Raw genomic sequence first — 27195 nt, forward strand, 5'->3', positions numbered from 1 at the left:
CTACAGATGTTTTATTTTTGCTTCCAGATTAAACTTGGATTGTTTGAAGAGTGCAGAGATATTTCACGGTAGTGCAAAAAGTGCATAAGAAGAGAGCAAAATGAGAGCTTCCCTAGTACCGAATGCCTGCAGTCTGTTATCTTTAGCAATGCTGTTCCTTCCCGTCACTGGAACGTCAAAACAAAATATCCCAAGACTCAAACTTTCCTATAAAGGTAAACTTTTCAGCATTTTTTTTTCTGATTCTGTAACTTTTCTTTTTATGTGATGTTGCCAGCAGTTCATTACTGTTACTAAGTAGGCAAATGAAACACATTTGTCACAGTTTCCAGAAATACATGGCAAAAACCTTGAGTATGGATGAATTTTACCCATTTCAGTTTTCTCCTAAAGGTTATTCATATACTGTACATAAGTTATGGGAGAGTCATTGTCTAAGCATGGACTTCTAGTGCTACTTGAAACAAGATGAGACCCACTGGTGTCCCACAGGGGGATGAGATGGGATTTGGGGAACATCAACACTTTTCTAGAGCATCAGGGAAAGTACCTCAAGTGTTCCAAGTGGCACCTAACTTGTAATCATTTTTTCTCTATTCTTCAATTGGTATGTGAAACTCATTAAGTGTTTTCTTTTAACCTCATTGTATCACAATGCTTGCTTTTCTGGGAATTTCTTAATCTTATCTATGCTGCTTGATGAGAATGTTGAGAAAATTGGGAGGTTTAAACACATATTTAAAGAAAATTCCTTTATGGTCATATTCTTACAGAAAGGAGATTTCTTGTTGCTTTGATTGCATAGTACATTTCCACAGCTTTCAAAAGACATGGAGATTTATCACTTTTTTTACTGATATTCTTTAGCTAATGCAAATGCTCTCCAGATAGTCATTTTTTCAGCTATGTCAGCACCCTGACCTTATGGGAGCTCGTTCTGTTCTCAGTTTTTCTAACATAGGTCTTTGTGTGCATTGTGGTATCACATTTGGGATGGTCTTACTGTACAGGAGGCTGTAAAGCCTTCATCGGTGGTTATGATATGCTTATCATGAGCTCTAATACTCTCAAGAATTTATTGAGTAAGCATAATGAAACACTAGCTTCTCTTTTGTTAGATGTGTATACCACTATGTATAGAATTACATTGGGCATATCTGTGTTTGAATGTGTTTTTTGAAAGAGAGACAGTGGAATAGAGATCAAGAGATCTTGACAACATTTTATAAATTCAGGAAACAGTTACACTCACTTAAGCCAATGAATACAGAAACTGAAAGACCTGACATGAGTTATGAATGTTAGCAGTAAAAAAAAAAAAGAACCCTAACATATAGCCAGACTTTTCACAGCTAGGCCTTTTTGAGATAATTCCCAATAGCAGCATATACCATATGGTGATGGCATTTATTGTGGATTTGACACTCATGATTAGCGAATTCCTCTTGACTTCAAAAGCAGATAGCCTTTGGCAAAATCCTGATGGATGCATTTGGCAGGTAAGGAGAGCGGGAAAGAAAAATTATTGAGTTCAACGCAGGGGAAAAAATTAAAAAAGTACAACCTGAAATCTTAGTTTAAAATAGTGGCAGAGACCTGCTGGGAGTGGCTGTGAAAATGCCTGAGCTCGTTCAAAAAGACAAAGCATAGATGATTGATATTTAGGCCCTGACCCAAACTTTTATTAGCAGCTTTATAAACCTTTCAGTTTGGCTTGAGGGTTACAGTTTGCTATCCAAACTTATCCACCTATATCCCTGTAGGGGGAAAAAAACCAACAGATATAAACCGGCACATAAATCTTGATTTGAAAAGCTTCAGTGTAACTGAAAAGCCAAAGGAGAGAGAATTACCAGATTTTATCATTGCTTTTTCTAGAAGGGAGGGTGTATTCTTCTTTTTCCACAAGGAACTAGAAAAAAAGGTACTGTTTTTTTCACACTTGGAAGTGTTAAATTAAGAATGAGAGGAAGTCTTAAAGAGTCTTGTTTTATTCACTTGATATTATACTTCGGGATAATGTATAGATTAAAGAGAGAGAGAATAAGTAATGGAAAACACAGAGTTACTGCTGATTCTGAAGGAAAATATTAATCCACCCAGGAGAATTAAATGCATCATTCCTGTATTTTTTTGGAAGATATCAAGTTTTGTTTCCAGAAACACTGCATATCTTTCTAAGCCATGGCATGGAGAGTTCAGTGCTGTGGCCGCCCACTTCAAAAGAAACATGGATCAGGCATATTTAATCTGCAGATGATATTAGGTTGCTTATAAGTCTGTTCAAAGAACCACGATGCACCCAGGTGTCTCAGTTTTAAAGAATAATTCTGAAATTCTTCGTTTGTGCTTGTCAGTGGATGCATTGTAAGTAGTGTGGGTTTGTGTCATAACTAAATTAAAGTTTGGTTGATGACAGCTGTTTGTCAGATGTTCTGAATATTTAATATAGTTGTCAAAACTAAGCACACTATTTTTTTTTTTCCCCTAAGCATTCTCACCAAAATAATTCCAAGGTTTCTGAGAAGATGTAGGAGAAATTAACTGTCTTGCCAATTCTTCTAAAATTGTTATTACCAATTCTAAAATTGTTAGAGTCATGTCACTGACAAGTTCTAGCATCTCCATCCTTTGGAGTTTGAATGTCATGAGGAGGATGACACGAAGGGCTTTTCCATCCTTATGGAAAACTGATCAAACTTGGCCACATCAGGCAGTGCTGAAGACCTAATCACACATTCGTGTTCATTATGCTGCTAAAACTATTGTCTTCCAAGAGAAAGTTTTATCCTCTTCCAAAGGCGATGTGTTTACAGGATGGCAAAGCTCTATCATCCCAGAATGGCCGAGTATTTACTAGGGGTGAAAATAAGCAGGACTTTCCCCTGCAGTTGCTTCATCTCACAGCTGTAGCTACTGAAGAGGAGCAGAGCGCACTGCAGCTGAGAGCTAGGAAACTGCTCCTTCCCGTGCCCTGACAGAAAAGGGAAGGAGGAGTATGCCAAGGGGTGAGTGCTGAGAATGAAGGGTGAGGGACAGGAAGAGAGGAAGACAAAGGATGAGATGTATTAAAGTAACACGGAGGAAGATAAAATTGAGTGAGAAGTTGGGGGCGGACAGAAGAAAAGGAAGAAGGAGAAGGGTGGAGTAGCTAAAAATGTTCCTAGAACCGCACAGCTGCTTCAGTAATCCTCTGTGCATCACAAGACCTCTGTGTTCAGGTAGTAATTAAAATTTTAGATCTTGTTGGCATGGCAGTTATGGGTTTTTGTCTTCTGAGAAGTACCTTAAGGTGTTGAAGCCTCTGCTGGGAAAGTTAAGGTGCAGATATTTCAGTGAATCATGAGTGTCAACGTGATGCTATATGGTGGATTTTCTTCATTCTTTGTGTCAGTTCTAAAATTACATGTTTAGAAAATCATACATCCGTAAAACGATAAGCATGGACTAAAGTCAATTAAAATATCTTTTAATAGAGTTGCAAAATCAAGAGCATATTCTTAAGTTGTGTTGATATAACACACTATGATGTTTAGTTACATTTCTCATCCTATATTCCTACTTCTTCTGATTCATTAGTTCATAGTATTTCTTTTTATCTTTTCAGTTTAGACTGTAGCTATTAGAGATTGGTGTATGTTATTCTTACTCGGGAAATTATTACTGCTTTCATGATACTTCTAGGGTGATCTCAGTACATAGACCTCAATTAATATTTCTCCTAGCTATTTTTCACAATGTTATGAGGTATTTTAATTATTATATCTGTAAAATTACAACAAAGTAAACAAATTATCTACTGATAGAGGACTACTACTAGGACCTGAATTTTTAGTAATACTCTATATTTTAATAGTGTTTGTATTACAGTATAGTTGCTGTCGAAGTAAAGGAATGTATTTATCATTTGTTCTGATGTACCTGGAGTTAACCTGTGACTATCATCCAAATTGCAGAACTCCTCAAACACAGAAGTGGATTTCAGTTTCCCTAAGCAGCACATACTTGCTGTCTACTACCTCATTTAACATCCTCATTTCAACAAGTGCAAAAAGTTGTAACATTATCATTCATAGAATGGCATCATTTCTGTTACTTAGGCTAGGAGGAGCCTGTGTCATAATTCATGCACATAAATACGTTGAGTTCATTTTGTATAGACAGTATATCTTTTGGTAATGGTCTTTGACAATTCATTGTCAGATACTTGTACAAAGATTTTGTTACAAGTGTATTTCTGGGTTTTACTTTTAGGAAGAATTGAAAACAGAAGAAAGCAAAACATATTTTTCAACCACTTTCAGTTTTTGGTCTTCCTAAAATTAATTTTCCAGTAGAAATGCAGACTCCTAGTTGCAAATTTAAATCTATGAGTTTGCTTTATTTCACTGTTTTTTTTTTTTTTTTTTTTTTTTTTTTTTTTTCCCGTGGATCTTTTAACAGTAGACTGGATGCTGAAGGAATTTATATTACCAAAGTGTGCTCCTTGCTTCCTTGGTTATAGGGTGTGCCTCAGCCCAGATTTGTACACTATCACCAATGACACATCCATAGTTATATCCATGAACACATATCATTTCTGTGCAGAAGAAATATGGCTGTGCAGCAGGAGCAAGCCACACTTGTTGTGACCAGTGCTGATTTGAGTGATCAGGGGACCAGAATCCTACGCTGTGACACAGCAAGCAGAAAAAGGCAAGACTAAACACAAGCTTTAGATTTTGAAACAGAATTTACTTAACACTTAAAATAGTTATAGCGGTAATTTAAATCTATTACACAGGAGCATTATTCTGAGCTGACTTCTTCAAAATGAATACGTTTAGACACTACAGTTATGGCAAAGAGTTTGTCACATAAGTAAACTGGAGCAAGATTAAATATCCATGCCTTGCTTCTTTTCATCTTAACTAAGTGAACTAAGGACATGAAATTCTGCATTCTCTGTTTAAGGATGACAATGCTAAATAAACAGCCTCAGTGGAAATCAGCCACATTTAAGAAATGTTTCGCTTCATGCAGTGTTTCGTGTACATGTTTTTCTTCCCCCTAAGAACGGTACATTCTTATGACATGGTGAAAAAGAAAGCAGACGATTACATTTTTGTGCTAGGAATTCTTTTGAAAATTTGACTGGATTAGTGCATTTCCTTAATTTTCTAAAAATGATCTTTTGGACATATTACATTACAATGTCAAACATCCTGTTTTCTGAATTATTTTCTTCTCTAACCGTACTTCATTTTAGAACTAACGGATTGCTTAACTATTGCATCAGAGCAGTTAGTTTGATATGTTTCAGTAAAGTTGGCTTGTGTCCATGGCATGCATTGTTTAATTATTCGTGTAAAATATAGTTCTAGTTGTATAGCTTTGAGATCCTCATTTAGACTGCTTGCAACAGTATGGGTAATCCTGGTATCACAAAGCGGGTGTTGCACCGCTATGAATGCCTGGAACGTGGCAAAGTGATGATGTATAAAAAAACCTAGAAATGAGCTTACACTTCTACAGCTGTGCTTGCTTTACAGGAAGAGGAAGAAAGATCAGTAAAAACATGCTTTTGTGGTAATATCAGCTGTTGTAATTTTGAATACCCATGATGATCAAAGAAAATCAGCTCAGAGGAAGTGTTGCTTTTCTTGGATCATTTATTTTATTTGTTAATAAACTCATTTTTTTATTATTATTTATAGGGAAAAAATATCTGAGGTTCCTTTGTAGAGTAATTATCTGTACGTGAGAATTAAGATCCTACCATTAGGTGATTTTCAGGTCATGAAATAGAATTTTCCAGTTTGGTCTTAGTAATGCTTTCTGAAGGTGGTGTGCATTGACACTGCAAGTGTCCCTTGGGATGAAGGCAGATGGGTGTCGCTCTCCATTTGAGCAAGGAGTCTTGTATATACTGTAGACTAAGTATAAACTTAAGGGGGTTTATGATGTTTTAGTAACAGGAAAACCAGCAACTTTCTTACATTTTTTCCCTTTTTAAACAAGTGGACTTGGAGGTCAGATCCAACTATATGTTGCATTTTCTGTCATATAATTATCACATATATAATGTCCTGGAGAGAAGCCTCCAGTCAGTGACATCAGCAGTTTACATAGCAGTTGAACTAAGAATAACCTTGGAGAACTGACCCGTATCAACCTCTTAACAGTGTAAACAGCCTGTAGCTCACAGCACTTTTCTTTTTTCATGATCACAAAAGGCCCCAAATTGGATGAAAAAAGAACTGTGTTCACAAAATACCAAACTGTTCTGCTGAATGTTCACTTGATTGAATCTCATAAGATGAGACAAAAACAAAAGAATAAGCCTTTGGGAACAGTGATTGTTGTCTTGTGAAATGTAGGATGAGACAACACCAAAAAATTGGTTCACGAGAAGAAAAATATGGGGAAGGTACATGATAAATGGCATCAACTTTGAAGAGGTTACTTTCAAAAATACTTCTCTAATTGCCCTTTTACTCAGGACAGTTGCAAAACTAATCCTGAGTAGTTCTGGAGATCCCGGCCTCAATCTCTTTCTATGCAGTAATTTGAGGGCATGATCCTCTTGACGTCACTGTGTGTAGCGGTGTACATCTGTGGCTGGGGAGCAAGTTCTCAAGTCACATCCTATTTCCTTTTCCTCCCACCCCATTTCTTCTGCTCCATATATAGACATGTTCCTCAAACAAGGGCTGTTCTGAAGTAAGTCCTTTGGAGATAAATAAACACACAAAGAGACAGCAGAAAGAGATAGAGACAAAATTTCCTGTTTTGTACTGGAGCATCAACAGAGAAAGGATTGGATAGTTGTGGTTGAGAGAGGCATTTAGTAAAGCGTGTGAGTAACAAAGGTGCCTTTTCCAGGCTTTCTTCTTTGTGATCCAAATCCTGGCTGAGATGTACCATAGAGTTTCATGACTAAGATATTACTGAAGATACCAAAGTTTTATGTTCAGTTTATCTGGAGTCTTTGGGAAGACTACGTCATCCATACAACTTGGATTTATTTGAAAAATATTTCTTTTTAAATATGTTACATAACAGCTGTCTATATGACATCCATTGGTGCTCCAAGGAGGAGAAATAGCTGCAAGTAATACAAATAAAAAAGGTAAACCTGCCTACATTCCAATGTTAAGTGGCTTTTGCCTGTATACTAATAACTGAAAGAAGCAATTGGACAGTGCACACAGTTAGCCTGTGCAAACAGACATCCTTTGCCCTGTAATTTGTGGTTAGCGTGGTCCTGTCTCGGTGTTGCCTAGGAAGCCTATAAAACAGGTATTGGGTCTACCTGCATTTCTGTACATGAGACTCTGAATCTGATAGAGACTTCTAGGCAAAATTCCAGCATAAATAAGGGAATTAATGAAGAATTTCAGTGGCCTCTTGTTTTAATGGTTTCATAGAACTTAACTCCTGCCAGTATCAGGAAAAAATAACTGATAATTGCATTTTGCTTTGCCATGATGGAGCATTATGCTAGTTCAAACTATTATCATGTGAACTGTTTTCATTTTCACTGCTGTAAATGGTCCTTTTATACTGCCAGTGCAAGACTATTTTAAAAATCTACCTCTGCATTAGCTAATTGAATTACTATGCTACACTTGCTTTTTAATCAAATAAAATGCATCTGGAAAATTGGAAAAAAAAGCGAATGTTTTCCTAAATATTTTAAGTTTCCTGAAAATAATCATTTTCTACATTTAAACCACATTTGTTCTAAAGTGTGTCCATCCTGTGTAGTTACCGCAGATAATGACTATGTGGCTTAAAACAGTGCTTCCCAGCAACAATTGCATTTCTGTACTGCACTCCTACAGGAATTTAGAACAGGGCCATTATTTTTGCCTGGTGAGATCAACCGGATGTGACTATGGAAAAGCTGAAATATTAATGCTCTGACAAAATGTTCATTTTCCTCATTCAGAGCATGTGAAAAGAGAAATAAAAAATCTCTGGCTTGTGTCAGATAGGGAACCCCTCTGTGGGGACAGGAACTAACAGTTTCATGTGGGGAGAGCAAGCAGGAACCTCCAGAAGTGGGCTGCCAACAGAGGAAGTGTCTATTCCACTGGCAGGTAAATCTGCTCACAGAGGTCCCGGCCCTTCCCCCCCGCTTCCTGAGCAGGCACATCCCACACCATTCCCCTCAGCCCTTCCCAATACTGCTCACCAGTTCACACTAATCACCTCATTGACTGTATCAGCTCTGTGTCCTCATCCATCTGGATCTTTACCAACCCAGTCAAGAAACCAGAAGAGCTTTTTGAAGCTGTTGATGAGTAATTTTGCTTGTCCTCAGGGGACTGTAGGGAGGGCGTTGAAGGGCCATCAGCGCTTAAGAGATGTTACAGACCCTCAGACAGTGGTTTCATGGCAACTGAGCCAAAATAATGCTGTGCTGCTTTTGGAAGGAGGATGCCTCCCTCTCCACTCTATCTCCCCAAACACATACGTGCACTTCTCTCCGTTCTCATCCACTCCCAGATGCATGGACCTGCCCTTTCTCTTGCACCAGCACCAGCTCTCATCAGCTCCTTTGACAAGGATCTGCTAGTAGGTAGGACTTTATATCTTACTTGGCTTTACAGTCTGACCATCCAGCTTTTCAGGGCTCTGGTCCAGTGCTTGGCTTCAGAAAAGAGCCCCCATGTCTTCTTGCTATATACTCAGGGCTAGATCCTCAGCAGATAAAATTATTGCAGGTCCCAAAAGTTAAACCAAGGGTCTAGCTCTAAATCCTGATGAGAGTGTGTGTGTCTGTGAAGCATGTAGAGGATGGGGGAAAGAGGGACATAAAGCTGTTTAGTGCTTCGATAAACATCTGTGTTGGTCACAGGCACTAGCTACAACTGACATATATAATAGTAGTATGAAAATTGCAAATAGGTTTCAATGATAGCTACAATAGGTGAAAAATATGGATTTTTTTTCTTTTCTGTTAGCTCTTCTTTCAAATCTTAAAAACAGAGGCACTAATGAAGTAACAAACAGAGTAAGTAAACCTGATTGGCATTAGCTCTCCTTTGCACTGTCATTTCATCAGGAACAGCTCATGCTGCTCTATCTCTCTTGAGTCAGTTACTGTCAATATTAATATGTTTTCCAGTTGCATGCCATCTGACACTTTTACTACAGCTGAGTTATTCATGCCTCTGCAGTTCAGGTTCTCTCATCTTGGCTACTTTATTATTATTTATATTTTTTATATTATATTATTATTTTAATGTGAATATTACTCTCATTGGGAAGCTGATAACTATATTTGATGAAAAAATGTATTATTAGTATCTGTAACCTTTAATAAACCAATAGCTTTTGTACACAACAGATATAGTCCCAATGGAGCAAGTCCTGGCATCAGATGTGCAGCCTAAGAACACAGGTTTGAGCAAAAGGAATCGAGCTCCCCAGCAGAGCTGTCAGGACCCATCTGTAGTGCCAGACCAGCTGAGCCAAATCCAGTCTTCATGGCTGATTATGGTTTTCATGAGCTGTAGTTTCAAAACCTGGGGAAAAAATCCACACTGCAATCTCATTTGCTAGATGCATGACAAAATTCACTACTTTAATCTCTTCAGGATGGCATTTATTCTACAAAGCAAAAACTGAGCAAAGATTTGAACCCGCTTCAAGTTCCGCACAGCTGATATCAGGCAGTATGGGCAGGAGAAACAGCACAGCCTGCTGTTTTTTTCATGAACCCACAGATATATGGGCTCTAAGAGTCTGCATGCATCGTCAGAGAAACTTCTTGTTCTCAGAAGTTTCTCTGAAGATGAAGTACTGTGAAAATTGAAGTTGCACGTGCTTCAAAATACTTTAGCCATTTTTGTGCCACTCTGAATTTTTATAACATGGCATGAGATGGCAAGCTGGTTGGAACAGTAAAACTGATTCACAACCAATGAGTGAGGCTTCTTTGGACAAGTGAGTTGAGGATTTTGAGATTATTTCCCCCTGAAGCATATCACTGACGTCCTACTTTCTGCATATTTGATTGGCAAGAGGCTTGGAAATGGTTAGCCACAATAAAAACTGAAATTCTAATTAGAGTTGACGTGGGTAGCAGAAATTCAACTGAAGCTGTTTTTCCCTCAGGTTCAGTGAATTTATAGTTTATTTGTTACTCTGGCTCTAGTGAAGGGGTTTTTCACTATGCCTATAGGAATAGGTGAACCTATGGGCTGCTCCTTTAGCATAAACGAGAGGTTTTCTTTCAGCTGCTTGATGCTCAGGTTGCTGGAAAGTGATTTTAAAAGACAGGGCTAGCACTTGGTCTCTGGTCAAGTAAACAATTCCTTTTCTATGAGGTCAGGAAAAAAACAGGCCTCTGATTTCAATAGTAGTCTAAAACTATTCTGGTATATATAAGAAAAATATTGTAAGTTCTTGGAGAAAAATATTCTCTCACCACTGCGATGCTTTCAATAGGATTGAAAATAAGGTTGAAGTGGAAGAAGCAGATTTCTGTCATGTAACTCAGATTATTTACCCTTACAGATACGTGCAGCACTTACAATTGAAACTGAGAAAACTGAGATGATGGGCTTGGTTTTTTTTTTTTTTTTTTTTTTTTTTTTTTTTGCGTGGTGTGCATTTTCCTTAGAGAGATTTGTTGTCCTTCAAGCCCATCAATGTTACTTCTGTAGAGGTATGTGTGGTGAGATGCCAGCAATTATCTACGCAGTACCAAAGCTCTTAGGCTTGCCAGTCATTATATTTATTTTTGTAGTGCTTATTCTATGTCCAAAGGATTGCTTAAAAGAAGAAAAAAAAAGATGATTTAATTTTGCATTGGAAACAACAGTGAGTTTGCTTTCCTTGGCAGTATTTCAAGAAAGATAAACTACTTAGAAAAAGAACTCTGTGCTAATCCACTGGTTTAGGTCTTCTTCACAAAACCAAATGTTTCACTCAGATGCATTTTCAATTGTGCTTTGTAAAAAAAAACCAAACCAACAATTATTTTATTTGGCTCTTTGAGGGTTATGAATCAGTCCTTTGCATTTCTTTTCACCAACAACAAGACATCACAAAACAGCTTTTAATCATCTCTGCAATGATAACATTTTGCAGGTTATTTGTGCAGCTGTTTCTCTAGTCAAATTTATTTGCAGTTAAAACACAGCATTTAAATTCAGGGTGCTTCAAGGGTTTCATTAGATGTAGTTGTTTTGAAGCAGGTTGAGGAGTTCCTTTTCTTCCAGTTCAGTCATAGCCTGTCATTACAAAAATGCCTGGCCACAAAGACTTTTCTGAGTCTCTGTGAAATTTTTCCAGGTTTCCGGAGTGCTCACACCATGCTGGAGTGAGGAGCAACAGCATGATCATGGAATATATGACTTGAAGCCAAGAAGTCTAAATATGCTGTATAAATGTAAATATGTATTATCGGAATAGGATAGCACTTTTTTCATTAGAAAGCCTTATAATGAGGCACTGGTGCTGTAGATACTTGAAGTAAGCAATGATCAAGCTGCTGTGAAGCAAGTCCACTGAGACACCTTTCTAAATGAATAAGAAACACTTATTAATCTAACTTCTACCACTCCATAGTGAAATATTAACTCAAAAGACATTTTGCTGAATATTCATTTAATGGCCAGACTGGAGTCTGTGAAGAAAAAAAAAAATTTAATTTTCAGTACAATGCCATATACACACTGTAAAGTGAATGTTGAATGTGCAGGCATACGAGATCATCTCTGTAACTAACTTTGCTTTTTGCACTGAGAGAGAGCTATTCTATATTTGAGTGGCTTCAGATACAGTCATTTGAATCAACTGCTTTTTTAAATAGAATATGCACTCCTGAATGTGAATGGACAAGTATGCTTTTCATGGTGAATTTTTCCAGTGTGATATCCTAGGTCATATTTTAAAAGTCTTGCTGCAAATGGCAACGTTAACTGATAAAGATGGATTGTTTTGTTTTTGCCAAGTGAGAACAATGATTAATTTGGCTGTAATTTAATCAATTCTCTGTTAATGTTTACTTGTCGACTTTTATTAGTCATGTTTTAATTTTAATGTTATCAGTGGTAATTTTCTGATTTCCAAGCTCTTTTCAATAGTTAGCAAATAACTGACCAAACCTGATTCTTCACCACCTTGCAGATTGCATTGCAATTTACATCAGTAAGAAATCAGTGTGCAGTGTTGTCATTTTAATCTGGAACATTTTACAAATGCTTTCCTTATGATGTGATGGAACGAATGGCTTTACAAGGCACCAGACAGGGCTCATTCCCATTTGGGCGTTTCAGCCATGAGAAAACTTTATCCCTCCTCATTGTAGCTGTCCTAGGTGGTTCTCAGTAACGAGAGATACTAGAAATTTTTAGCAATAGATGATAACTGTGCTTTTGGTATGGTCACTACAGAGACCTTTCCTTCCACATAAGAAAGAAACAGGAAGTGGAATCTGTCTAAGTGATCTTCTGTGTATGTAGAGAATTAGGTCAAGATATTTGGGAATGTGACATACTTGCAAAGTGCAATGGATTGCATGGCTGCAGACAATGAATCTAAGTGTTGTATGTGTTTGTGCATATGCTCTCCTTGCTCAGATCAAATTTCTAGAGCTGGAGATGAGAAGGAATTTATAAGGAATTTGTTAGTGTATGCAGTGGATTGGATAACCTAGTAATGCAGCCAGCTCTTACATCATGGGTGGAGAAGAGAAAGACATTTACTTAGAAATGCTCAAATGATAAACAGTATTTTAGAGATCAAGCAAGAAGAATCTGAGTAGCCCAAGGGAGCTAACTCCTCCAGTTTTGCTGTGGTCGGCATCAGAGAATACCTTCCCAGTAAACATCTCCATCACATCCAGAATCAAAATTTCCAGTCTGAAAAAACAAGGGAGGAGTTTTGTACAGAGTATGATATCTAATGCAGACACATGTACATCATACAAAAATTAAGAGTCTTAAGGCACCTGTCTTATAACAGAGACCCCAACGACAACAAAAGTGTAAGGACTCATAAATCCTTGTTTCTTACAGGGGTTAAAACACAGTAGTGAAGTGAGCTAATAAGCTTCAGAAGTTGGGGGGTTTAGAGGGTTTTTTTTTTTTTTCTTAAAAAACAAAACAAAACATATTTATAAAATTCGTTTGGCTATTCATCAGTCAGTTCTCATGTAAGCAGTTTGGGTGAGATTTAAGCATTTGCAGTACAGCGCTATTCACAACTTATTCCTGTGTGATCTTGCTGTCAATTAATAAGCTGGTCTTTTAAAGAGTTACTAATGTGCAGAATAGTGAGAACATCTTTGTGCAAAAGATAGGCAAAAAAAGGATTCTCAAGGAATATAAAGTTTAACTTGTGATTTTCAATATGATGTAAGATTTTTCAGCATACTGCCAAATAAATCCCACCTAGGGGAATAGGATCTGCCGTACAAAACAGTTTGTTTTCAGACTATATTGTGACAGTGTTCAGCGGTGTGCCAGATAAAACCACACAAGCTTAAGTAAAAGCGATATAGCAAAAAAAAAATAAAAATCAATTGTACACCAGATAGTCATTTGAATAATGTTCAAATATTTTTTCCTCCCATAGTGCTGGTTATTAACTATCAACAGGACTTAATCTTTGCTTTGCCTATTACAGGTTTTGTGATAAATTTTGGAGAAAAATCACTCTATTTTGTTCAGGAGTTACTCTGCAGAGCACTGGAATGATTTTCATCATGATCAGGAAGTGTAAATAACTTGTGCTATAATATCTGAAAAGATACATTGTCCATATAGAACTAAGAAGGCGGAAATATCTTTAATTTTATTTTCAATTAAACACAGGATTTGCTTTTCTGTCCCAAGATTTCTGACTGGTTTATCTTGGAGAGATTGCTTGTGGAAGAACTTTTTCATGTGTTTATTTTTGTTCTCCACGAATTAGTAACTGTTCAACATTACTGTACTCTCATTGTGCTCTTTTCTATATGTTGTTTGTGTTCCTCATCCAAAATTACATCCGCGGGAGGCTTCAAACTCTACTTTAGGGTCCTTTAGCTTTTTGTGGAGAAGGCATAGATTCTTTCATTAGTTTCATGGTGTAACATGTTTTTTTCTTAATTACTTTTGAAGGAAATTGGAACCCACTATGAAATTACAGGAAAAGTTGTTTTGGAAAATCGAGCTCTTATTAGGGAAAGGGTTTGATGATAAATTACAAGCCACAGTCAGAACTGTGCCCTAACTTTCCTTGCAGGGAGGGCAGTGATACAGTGACAGCCACACAGCACCACCTCTGTAAGGAAAATAAAATACTGACCCTAGGACTTTAAAGGCACTGTACTCAATACTCACCTTAATATGCCTCTATATTGCTCTCTCTTTCAGGTTTCAATTTTCAATTGCACTTGTAGTAATTGGAAATTTAATTGCAACAATTTTCTGTACTGACATAAAAAATGAACGTTAGACAATGGGCAACCTTGTCTTATGCCAACCTGTCTATTCATAAAGGGTGCCTACAGTACTTGCAGGGGAATATGGGAAAGATGGAGTGGTACTATTTCTCAGAGAATGTGGTGACAGGACGAGGGATAATATTTTTAATCCAAAGGAGAGTAGATTCCATTTAGATTTTAGGAAGAAACTCTATACTATGAGGCTGGTGAGGCTATTTTTTTCATTTTCATAGTTCTCATCTTTACATAACTTCCACATCTATCTGCTGTTTTCAGCTCCTTGATGTTTAGTTTTCATTTGCCTTCCTTGCTTCTTTATATGTAGAGCCACAGATACGGTAAGATATTGATCCTTCACCACATGTATCCATGAGTACGATGATACAAATGCATGTTGGTTTACTTTCAGTGCAATAAGATACAGCTCATTTTTTTTCCAAGCACTGCTGAAGAATGCAATTCGTTTATGTCATAGAAATAACTTATTAAGAAAGTTTCATGCAGAAGAGTCTTTGCAGGAGTAAATATTACCCAGTTTGGTATTATACTATTCCCCACCCTCCAAGAAGCCTAAGGTTAACAGGAATTATACTATGACCTTGGAAAGGCATGCTTCAAGACTGCAGTTATCTTACCAACATGCTCCATGCTGGTTGCATATATTTATAAAAGACACCAATGAGTCATATGTAAACATTTTGATTATAAAGATTTTCTTCATTTTCCCACAGACTTGCTGCTTTCAAACAGCTGCATCCCATTCCTGGGCTCTACAGAGGGGCTGGATTTTCGAACCCTGCTGCTAGATGAGGAGAGGGGCCGGCTGCTCGTTGGGGCAAAAGACCACATCTTCCTGCTCAACTTGGTTGATTTAAACAAAAATGTAAAAAAGGTCAGTTTATTTTCCTCAGAATTCAATTCACATAGTTTCAATTTTGTTCCTTTTTTTTTTTTTCCTCCTTCTTTCCTTCTTTTACTTCACTGGGTAATCATCAGATTTGCTGTATCATGCTTTGCACCAGCATTTAATAATGTCACCTTTCATAGTTACATGGGTTATCTTTAATGAGTTGATTTTTCTGATAGTATGTAAGCCTCTGTAAGATTGAAATCCTATCAAAGAAGTCTCCTACTTGGAACCAAAATATCAGTACTTCTGAGAGCTTGCTTCTGTCATGTCCCATTTCTTTTGTCACGCTCATCTTCTTCACATAAAAGCATTTTGAAGATGGCAGTTAAAGACAGATCTTTTCTTTCTTCCTGGTGTCACTGGGATTATGATACTCAAATACTGAACAGAGATAAGGCAATTTGAATGTTTTAAATTGTTAAAATTGCCCCTAACATTGCAATAATTTTTACATTAATATCTGGAATTGCTAATGATAGGTAAAACTTCCACTGGATACATTGTATGCGCTGACCCATGCTCTGTGACAGTGTTAATTCCAGATAATAAGAAGACAATTTAGTCCTTGGTATTTGTAGTACACATGATGAAACAGTGATTTTCTAAGCACAAGTAACTACTAAGTATAAGAAACAGATGCTTGCATAGGAACATGCATGAAAACTTCTTTCCTGTTTGTTCCAGGCATTGTCCTTACTAAAGAAAATTCAAATTCTCAGCTGTTTGATATTTTCCTTAAGCACCAGCAGGAGGTTTTAAATGACTGTATTCTGCTGTCAGCTCTGAAGTGAGAACTGACCTTGAATTAATACGATGGCAGCAGAGGGCTTAACAGGTGTAACGGGAGATGATTTTTTTTTTTGCCCCACGTCTGAGTACAACACTTGCCGTCATTATATACAAGGGTTTCTAGTACTCAGCTGAATATCTTATTTCAAATTCTACAGTGATCCACACACTGCTTTCTTTAAAACTCAGATTGTTCCAGATTTCTTCCCTGGGATGCCATATGAGACACCTCATATGCATCTTACATCTCAGTATTTTACTCAAGAATCATCACCTCTTCAGGCCAGTGTGGTGAAAACAGCATCATTTGTGTCGCAGATTTTGATACCATAGATTGATTTTTAGCAAAGGCTTTCAGTAGCAACCATTATTTGTGTGAAAAGCAGAATCCTATTACTGTATGATGCCAGTAGCCTCCTGAGAGATGCTGAGTGCCGTCACTTCCCATTATGCTCAGAGGAGATTGATTACTTCAGAGCTTTCTGGAGGTGTTCGCACCACTCTGCTCAAACTAGTAACATTTTCACCTTAGCCAAACCACCATTGATTATTATGGATGTTGAGCTTTCTTAGAAGTGCAGAATGCAGACTAAGCTATGAGGATTTGTTGGTGGTCAGAGTATCATTTGGTAGAGGTATTGCAGAGCTAAGACTGAATTAAAATTTGCGTTTGGTAAGCTGAACAGATGTGTGCCTGTGTATCTGTGGTAACTTGAAAGCAGGGAATAAAATTCAAAACCAAGAGGATATCTGGAGTAAGGAAAATATTGTGTGAATTCAAATATTTCTCTGTTTAACTCTTCAGGTTGTCTCAAACCTTTCAGACAAAACATTGAGGCAAAGTGTATTTAAATAGCTAAAAGTGACACAAAAGCTTTGCAAAGCACCCTGGTGTGCTCATTTCCAAGGTCTCCACGGGAGTCCAGCGACTTTATGAACGTGCCTACTTGGGCACATGCCTGTGATGTGATGTTGCCGAAACCTTTCTCCTCTGTTCCTCAGTGCTGGGCTGTTTGAAACGTGTGAGGGGAGAGCAAAGATGAGGGAAGTCATTACTGTATAAATCTCAGTCACTGACGAGGTTTCAGCTCTCAAGGATACACTCCAGTAGCAGGGAAGTGTCAGAAAGCAGCGTTTGCCGGCGCTGTGTTTAGACTGACTGTGGTTTGGGTTGGCGCGGGGCCAGGCGGCCGGCTGCCAGGCTCTCCTGGTGCGAGGAAACCACACATGTCGGGGCTGCGAGGGGCTGAAGCGTGCCCTTTGTCCTCTCCTGGAGCAGGAGCTGCTTGACAAGGCAGCCTCTCCAATGACAGTAATTCATTAGAATATTAAGTGTCTTCTGGTTCAGATTACATTAAAAAGAAAAAAAAAAAAAAAAAAAAAAAAAAAGAAAAAAGCTCTCAGTTTTAGGTATTTGTTGCATTAGTAACTATTGATACACCCAAAAGCCAAGTCAGTGTCCCAGACAGTCTACTCTCAGAAAACTCCATCTGTGGACATAACTACTTGGAAAGATTATATTGCAGAATGTGAGGCTCTATATTCATGCTTGTGGGACAGTAATCAAATAAACATCCAAAGCATTGTGTTATGTTCCCCTCTCGAATGTATACGTAGATCATTTAATGACTTCCTTTTTGCAACCTAATTATTTACCTAAATTAGTTAACTTAAATATATTAAGTTAGGGCTTTATTTCCTGGTGTATATATGTATATTTTTCTCCTGATGCAATAAATCAGTTGTTCTTCTGGAGTTCCAATTTCTTGAATCACTGTAGGTTTTATTCAATTTATTGTGTAATTGGTTGAAAACTTCCTTAGCTGGTAGCTTAAAAAAATCCACCCAGTTTCTAATGCCTGCAAACCTTATTATGAAACAGCATTAGCAACTGTAGTATACAGAAAACTGTAGTATAACAGAAAAGTACCACAGAATGAGAAAAATGCAGAAAACTAAAATGGCAGCAATCTACAAATAAATAAGGGGAAAATGTCTTTTTTTTTTTATTTATTGGGGATATAATTTCTATGAACTTGTTCCGAATAGAAGCCAAAGGTCTCTTTTGTAGAAGTATCATTATCTGTGCCATAGTCTTTTCTTGAAAGAACTGAGATGCCTTACAAATATTGCAAGTTTTTTATATAGTGTGAAATAAATCAAAGAAGCTACCTCCTGTGTTTACCAGAACCCAGGAAATGAAGACAACTATGCCATAACTAAAATACGTGTGGTGTAAAACAAATCAAAATAGAATTCTTTACGAGCACAAGAGAATGGAAACCTGGGAAAGAATTTGCTAATAATCCTAAACTCTGGGATACAGTTGAAAATATTATTTTGGTGAATGCAATTTTCATGTGAGTTTGTCTAAAACCTTTGTTATTTTACTCTTTGTTATTTTACTTCTTAATAAAATAAATAAAGAAGAAATACAAAACATAACAAAGTGGGCAAACACATTAACTAGATGCAGAGAAATTCTGCATGTTTCTGTAACTCCCATGCTTGCTACCAGTGCAAGTAGGGTTATATGTCAGCACTATTATCGCTGTGTAATCTGCAGCAAGACCCCACCCATCTCTGCAGGAATAGGAATGCTATCAAGGCCTGACAAGCTTTTGAAAAGCTGCCAACCTGCAGGAGCTGTCAGTGCTAGAAGACTCAGCCACATGTGGGCCAAATAGATAAACATGTCAGTTTTTTTTTTCATCCGTTCCAATGTGTATTGGCACTGGGTCGCAAATTGTCGCTTGGAGCATCCTCGGTTTGTGTTTGTTGTTGGGCTTTTTTTTTTCTTTTCTTTTTCTTTTTGTCATTGCCAGGTGCAGCTGTCTTGCATCTTATCCTTCAATCTTCTTTTCTATTGATTTTATCTGTGTCCAGTTCACAGTAAAGAATAAATATGCATATATGTATATACGTATCAGATGGCTAAACACTTACAAAATATTTGCAAAGCAGTTATTTGCATTTCTACAGCTCTCTGCTTATTAACTGCAAAAATGGGATTGTGTGTCAACACTATTATCACTGTGTGATATCTGCAGTGTGACCCACCTATCTCTGCAATAGGATGGGTATGTATGAAAAAGCGTATGCATATATGTATAAAACAACATCCTCGAGATACCTTCATTGTTCTGGGAAACCTGTCAGTCTATAGAAGTGTCTAAGTTATGAATGAAACCAACGGGAATTTAGCCAGCACTGAATTAAGACTTGGTTGTGCCATCATACAGGAGTCTTGATTAAGTTAAAATCAGCCCAGTGGCAGGGAAGAATGATGGCTATAAATCTGTTTCGGAGAACACTGTTCTTAGTTTTCCCAAGAAAAGAATCAGGAAGATGCTGAAATCTGACAGGGCATGATCTGACTCTTCACGCATAAGGAATTAGTTACCACGACTTAAAGGCATAATTATTGACTTACTTTTGTTTCAGAAATAAGTTTTCTGGGTGTTGCAGTTCATAAGGCACTCATTCTCGCTTGTTAGTTTCCCAGCCTTCCGAAACTCATACAGGAAGAATTTTGCCGATCACTTGCAGTGAAACAAGACTGTTGCTACTGGATATGTGTATAGTTTAGTGTCCTGTCTCTAAAAGCTGTCAGCAATGGCTACAGAAGGAAATGTGTAAGAAAGAGCTATGACAGTGTCTCTCAGGTCAGGGACATCCAGAGATAGAAGTGATGGCTGTGCTTGCTATCCCCTGGACTTTCCCTGTCATTGATCTATATAAATGTTGCTCTGAAGATCTGCAAACCTTTAGAGTCTGTAACATTGTTTAACAGGCTTAAATTTAGGGATCTGTGTGTACAAGGAAGCTTTCAACCAGTGTTTACAAATGCAGAACAACAATCTATGGGCAAAACGTGGAGAAAGCAGTATGTGGCCAGATGGACAGTGATCCTAGGTGGAAGAGAGTGTCTCTGTTATTTCCTTTTGCATTGTTGCTGTGAATTGTGTTTCCATAAACATCCCCTCTTGTTTTTATATTTTACACCTGTATTTTGGCATAAAGAACAGCCAATATCCTGCTCTCTGAAAACCCATACTGGGCTTTGACTTTTTCAGAGGTAGGATTTATCTTTAGTCTGAAGGGATAAACATGGTCAGAAAAAATGCCATTTACACTAAAAGTCCTGTTGTATGGTTTCTTTCTAGGAGAAACAGATGATAGGCTGTGGTTATGCTGTGGAAAATGAAGTGCAAAAGCACTGAAGCCTTTCAGGATTTAATCCAGTGTAAATGAATTCAGCTTTTGGTCTGTTTTCTTTATGTTTTCACACCTGCTTAATGTACACCTGAAAATGCACTTCTCAGAAAGCCCTTGGATGTTGAAAGCCTTGGCTACTCCTGCAGTTGTGTTTGGAGTTTAAGAAAAGCCCTGCGACAATTTTAGATCTCTCTTTCACTCAGGCAGATGCAATGTAAGCTTGTTTGGTTCAAGCATTTCTCTTTAACAGCCACTTGCCAAATTTAAGCTATCCTAAGTCTGTGAGTGTGTTATCCAAATGCACAACTGTTTTCTTCTGACTTCCAAGGGCATTAAATTCAGCTTGATAAAATAAGGAATAATATACCTTGACACTTGTGGTTCCCACAGTGCTGTAAATCAATCTGGATTGATCTTTATATCCTCTCTTCTCCCTGTGCCGTATAAAATCTTTCAGGGATCTGATTTTCTGTTGCTATAAAATAATTGGAGTTGGAAATTTCTGTCAAATGTCTCCCTGGAAGTATATCTCAGCTGTGGGAATTAGCATGTCGGATGTAGGAATACCTGTTGAAAGAAGGAAGGTTTGTGGTAGTTATTAAAGTAACAGAGATTTAAGAACACTAGCCTGGCTTTTAGGAATCTCTAAGTAGTCCATGGAGTTAGCTAACCTTTGATAAAACTGTTAAAAAGAAAGGTGAAAAATTTAGTTCTAGAGACAGTCTGTTTGGGTTTCAAATACAGGGAAAAATTCAGATAAGGAACTTAGATATCTGAACTTCCTTTGTTTACTCATGACTTTAAAATGTTGAATTCCAGAGTATGGCAAGTACAGTAGGAACCAGTTACAAGAAGTTCTTAGGGTAACCTTCCTCTTCAGAGTTGTGTATGAGAACAATCTCCGCAGTTTCCCAAGTTGTGGGCTTCCCATACCAAATAGATGAGTGCAACAGATGTGAGGTATTTAGAGACCAACTGGTACACTTGCATAGTATGCTAAAAGCTCATTTTCCCATTAATTAGAACGCTCTTTGTTTTCAGCAAAATAATACTAAAACGGCATGAAATTCTTTCCCATGTTCCTTGGGAAATTCAATAAACTTCTAGCAGTGATGTGACCTTGAGTCAGTATACAGAAGCAACAAATGTTCTGATTCCTAGAGAGTGATCTTTGAACACCTTCCGTTGAGGTATTGGGCTGTGATATTTACGATACTGTCATACGAAACACAGTGACAATCTTTTCATTCGATCATTGTCACATCATTCTCAGTGCTCCTTGATCTTCCTAGTTTTTTTAACATTTTCCTTTTTTCAGCCATTAATTAATTTCTTAGGCAGTGGAACATAAAGGAGAGAAAATTGCAAGTGCCATTATTCTCATTTTACTGGTGGGAAAAATGAAATCAGAGTGTTAAAATTAGTAGGGTAGGAGCATAGCTGGGCTTGTACTGTCTCTTGGTTTACTTCAACATTTTTTGATACGGTTGCTCTCTTTACAGCATCTGGTTTATGATTGCATTACACTGAGTAAGGAATCCAATCTTGTTGTATTTATTTATTTTTATTGCGCAGAGAAGTAGTCTCATGGAGGAAAATTTCTCAGGGGGAGCACATTTCATATGCCATTGTGATGACAAGCTTACAGATCTATCTGCCTTTGTTCTTTGAGTGCTTCATTTGGAACTGTCATATAGAAAATACATTAATATTACTGAGCTTGAGCATTTGAGTTATGTTATGCATGACTCCCAAAGTCTTAATGAGACATTTGGATGCAGGGATGCTATAATTTTATTCCATGCCTTCTTCTCTAAAGCATCAGTACAACAAAAAGTAGTACATAGAATAAAGCAAGAGAAGGAAGCAGGCTTTCTCTGGTTGTATCAAGCAGCTGCTTAAAATCAATGTATTTTCCTCTAAGTGCTTCGACCCACTTCTTAGTCCTTCAAAACAGAGAGGAAGTAGTGGCTTTCTTCACAGGGATCAAATTCAGTGAGTGCGTGTTACAAGACACAGCAGTCAGCTGATGTGTTTCACTCCAGATAGGGATGCATCCTGCTGGTGCTACCTGTACCACTAACAAAACGCTTTGGGGTTTCTCGTACCAGAGACTGTGCTGATAGAGAAGTGCTGACGCACGTGTGCGATGTCAAGCACACGAGAGGTTCCAGTGAAACCTCCAGGGCTGCTGAAAGCCATCGACCTCAGTGAAACACTCAAGTGCTCATTGCTGGCATGATTATCTCGGGGACATGGGAATGGGAGGAATCATGTTGGTCAATTGGTCTCACTGTCACAAACAAATAGCTCATGCTGCAGGTATTCCTTTAATAACCCCATCCAATTCTGCTATAAAAAGTGTTGTGGAATGCTTCATGCAACTTCTGTAGAAAGGTCTTTAATCCCAGAATCTCATTTCTCTGGTCTTTCAGATTTTTTTCTTAATCTATGATCTATTTTTATTTACAACCAGTTTACACTAATTTCATCTTACTGTCTATAATTCTTGTCATCAAAATCCTTTTATTCCTCCCATGGATTATTACCCGTCTTTGTTTGTATTAGTGATACTTCCCAGCTTTGTGTCATCTCCAGATTTTGTTGCAGTGCTGTTTTGTTTTTATTTTTGTTTTTGTAAAGACTACTGAAGAGTATGTGAAATAAAATGAACTCTGCCAATATTTGTTTAAGAATTCCATGAATAGTTTCCTGCCACAGGCTCCATACCTATCAGATGATTTTTTAATTAAAAAAGTATAAATTTTCCCAGCTGAACTATGATTAATTCAGCTAATTAGAAATTGATATTTCTGTGTTGCACCTTACAAAATACTTTACTGGAACTCTGATGAGTTCTTCTACAGTAATGTGTAGTTCAACTGTCTTTTTAAAGAAAGGCATAACATTAGCCAGGAATAATAACTCTTCACCAAGTTATATTGAGTGTGATACAATTTGGATATTCGTTAGAAACTTAAGTTATCCCTTTCCTGTAGAACTTTCCTATAGAAACCTTTCAAAAAGGTGAAATAAGGCAAATAGGTCTGTAATTTTCTTAGAAATGTTTAATTTCTTCTGTTTTTTGTTTGTTTGTTTGTTATGTGTGTTTGTGTGTGTGTGCGCGCGCGCTGATAATATGTATTATCTTCCAGTGTTTTGGAAAAGCCCTGCATCATGCTAGATTTAGTAGTTTCATTAGAAATGATTCTTGGATAACCTCCAATTTAATACAGCATTTTTTTTTTAAATCAGAATTCAGCATTCTGTCTTTGAGCCATCACTTCACCAAAGAGTTTATAGACTGTTCTACTCTACAAACAGAAGTGGGTTGAGAAAGAAAGATAAAGAAAGATAAGGGAAATATTAACTCTTAACCAGTATTGTTAATTCATGACAGATGGCAGCTGAAATGAAACAGGTAGAACTGTATCTTTGTAGATACATATAATGGTAATATAGCATCTATCTAACAATTTATATACATTAAGCATCTGTATTTTTAAAAATTCGTTTTTTCTCTTTATTCTTGCAGTAAAAATGCTTGTTTAGAGGAAGGAAAAATGTTGCTTACTTTTAGAACTTACTGCACCTCTGATCTGAAAAGGATTTTTGTGGTTTCTAATGTTTTGTTTTAATCAGAAATCAATTTCCAGCTACCCTTTAATGTGATACCTTATCTGTCCCACACTTCTGCATTACTTAATTTTGTATTCCTGGGAGGATTTCTTTCATTCTGCCAAGAGAAAAGTTAGCTTGCACTTATTAGGAGATTTTAATTTCTTCTCTGTTGCTAAATTTAAGAAAATATTTATACAATTATTTAGAAGTAATGGTAAGGTTTATTTTTTTTAATTGGTCCATAAAAGATACAATTGGGAAATCATGACAGTAGCCCTAATCTTGGAATTTTGATATGGGTATTTTGCAAGGATAATAAACCGAAGCTTAAGAGAAGAAAATGATCCTGTTTAAGTATATTGTTGATGAATTTCAACTAGTTACATTCTTCTCTTAAGCTGAGCAATTACACATAGCTATTCTAACATTTATCTAGACATTTCAAATGTGGATCATTATATATATATATAATTTGTACTGTTTTAAACCTGAAGTTATACAGTGTCTTGATATGCACTTATTGTGTTATGCACTTGTCTTGATCTGTTACAGTTTAGAAATGACTATTTCTGGGAACCTTTCAATTCTCAGATGAAAAGCAAATAAATATCACTGTAATTCCTTTGTGTAGTATTGCATGTTGATTTTAAAGTTAGTTGGATCGCTTAGCTATGCTTTCCATTGACTAATGTGGTTTTGCATAGTGCTACACACTGTGTCTGTTGAGTGGCCAGAATGAGAATCAAATGACTTTCCTTTCGTAATTGACAATGGTCTTCAGTCACAAAGGCAGGAGGTGTATCTCATCCTGAATTGTACAACCTACATGACAAATGCAATGGCCAGTGAAGGAATCTCAACAAGAGTTGAAGGTGGTGTCCATTAATATATATGATACCTTCAAATAGCTGCTTTCCAATATAACTAGGTCTCCCAAAGGAAATGTCTAGTACTGCTGTGTTGTTGCAGGGTAGAGGCAGGTATTTTCAAAAAGCTGCTGAGGGAGATCTTGTCTACATAACCAGACAACTAAACATTGCCAAAACCAAAATAAAAGACTCCTCAAAGACCCTTTTCTGTAATAACCTTTTCTGTTGTGGATAGGAGTTGTGTGGGCAGAACTGGGTATGAAGTTTCTGTGCAAGAGAATTGAAGATCAGATCTCAGTTTAAGACTACCTAGACATTTGGACATCCCTGATCTTATATTCCTCTATCTGTTTATTTTTCATCATTCTTTCTTCAGCAGCACCTCTTAAGCATCGAGCTCTCCTTCTGCTTAACACAGTGACACTTGTGGCAGACCAGTGCTGCAAGGCAAAGCTGTACCACTCTGCCCCGGCAGAGACCGTTGAGTTCACTGGCACTAACTTCAGCTCTTCCCAATGGATTTGCCAAGTTCCCAGTACTTCCTGCTCTACTTTCTGGAGTTGTACACTGTGTAATCCAAAGATACCACTGCAGCTGATTTCCAGTTGTGTTTTCATACCTGGATTCTATAATGACATCACTCTGAAAAAATGCTCTGGGAAAATGAAGTTGTGTTCCAGTGTTGAGATGTTGTTGTACTGCCTTATCATTAACTTCAACTGTTTACAGCAATATTTACTTAAGCTTTATATAACTTAAAGTACATTATCTTTATTATTAGCTTCTAATCACAAAGGCACCTGTGAATTCACTAGAAAGAAAGAGAACTGATTTCCTTGCAGAAAACCACATGCATTTTCATTTCATGAAAAGAGAAGAGAAAGGAATGAAATAAAAAGAGTTCTCTAATATTGAGAACACTGTATCTGGAGTTGTGACAACACCATTGGACGTAGGACACTCTTTAGCATTCCATCCTAGGGTGCGAACCCATGTAAGGGGCAAGGCATATCTTAAAAGGTGCCAACAGCTGGATGAACCTAAGGGAATGTTATAGATACTACTTTCTCTTGCATGTTTTTGAGTTATACATCTTTACTGAAAGACAATTCTTAATGCTTTTTATCTTTAATCATTGTCTTATCTTATCTGTAATCTCTAAGCTTTATTCTTATGGCATTATTAAAGTTTTAGAAAGTGTTTGTAGGCTTAAGAGTAATAAGAAATCTCTGACTACTAGTAATCTGCATATTAGTTTCTGGAACTTGAAACAATTTCCTAACCAATATTTGATCAAAAAATACTGTGATTTGTTATTGTTAATCACAAGGACTGACTGTACATTTCTTTTGTCAAAATAAGCAGGGGAAAAAAATAAATAAATCTGTGCTCAGCATGATGCTTCTGGAAAAATTCATATTTAATTTACCTTTTGAATTGAATAGAATCTGAAAAATAACAATAACCAATTTTTACTGCTTAATTGAAATCAATGAACCAGAACCTTAGCAGTTTTTCTTTGCTATTTTTCACTAATATCATTGAGGTTACAGTAACTGACAGTGATTTGTCATCTGGCTCCATCATTTACACCAAAAACTAATTTACAGAATTGTACAGATGAAAGAAGAAAGAAAGTTGGTAATATTTTATGTTGAAAATTATGTAAGGTATATGATTTTTTTTTAAGCTTATATATTCCATTTTCAAAATCTGTATGCTTTACTCAGTACATTGGTTATTGTTGAAAAGTAATATTTTTGTGTGGTATTAATTTTTTGTCATGCACTTCTTGTTCTGAGAATTTCCCTTCACCTACCTTTAGTTTTTTGAACAAAACCTCTTTTCATTTGGACACTGGTAGTAACAGCGAGCTGTTTTTTTAAAATTGCTTTGCCGTGTTCACTGGACCAAATTCATTACAAATTGAATTGCCTAGTTCTGCAGTCAGTTCAATTTCTAGATATTTTGGCTCATCTTATCTTTAAGAAAAGCATGCTATTCAGAGTACTTACAAGGTGTTCTATCTGGATTAACTGAGCACTTATTAAAAGTAGATATGCACAATGAAGAAATCAACAAAGAACAAGGAGTTTGCTTTAAAGCCTTGATACTTCTGGTGGAAGACTGTTTTCAAAGCCAGGTTCACTTCTACTCATGTAAATTTCTTCAACATGTATAAGTATGTTTTAACTGCTCATGGAGGTAGTTAAACTATAAGTAGTCACAGGACTATTTGTATTATTCATAATCTTTGTCTTATTTAAACTATCTTCCAGATTTACTGGCCTGCAGCAAAAGAAAAGTTGGAATTATGCAAACTAGCTGGGAAAGATGCCCATGTAAGTACAGTCTCCATA

At 37.0% G+C, this 27195-nt stretch overlaps 1 protein-coding gene across 4 annotated transcripts in view; it reads left to right on the forward strand.

Annotated features, from left to right (window-relative positions):
• The window catches only part of SEMA3D (semaphorin 3D), a 139871-nt gene that overhangs the window by 44818 nt on the left and 67858 nt on the right, over positions 1-27195 (forward strand). For all 4 annotated transcript variants that reach the window (XM_042815704.1, XM_042815706.1, XM_042815707.1 and 1 more), the window contains exons 2-4: positions 28-215; positions 15160-15320; positions 27115-27177. In XM_042815704.1, the coding sequence (XP_042671638.1) occupies positions 101-215; positions 15160-15320; positions 27115-27177 (339 nt within the window). In that variant the 5' untranslated portion in view covers positions 28-100. The remainder of the gene's footprint in view (positions 1-27; positions 216-15159; positions 15321-27114; positions 27178-27195) is intronic.

Source organism: Centrocercus urophasianus, unplaced genomic scaffold (genome assembly GCF_019232065.1).
Source record: "Centrocercus urophasianus isolate 14NV4802_14NV808 unplaced genomic scaffold, USGS_Curo_1.0 seq_15, whole genome shotgun sequence".
Classification (NCBI taxonomy): domain Eukaryota; kingdom Metazoa; phylum Chordata; class Aves; order Galliformes; family Phasianidae; genus Centrocercus; species Centrocercus urophasianus.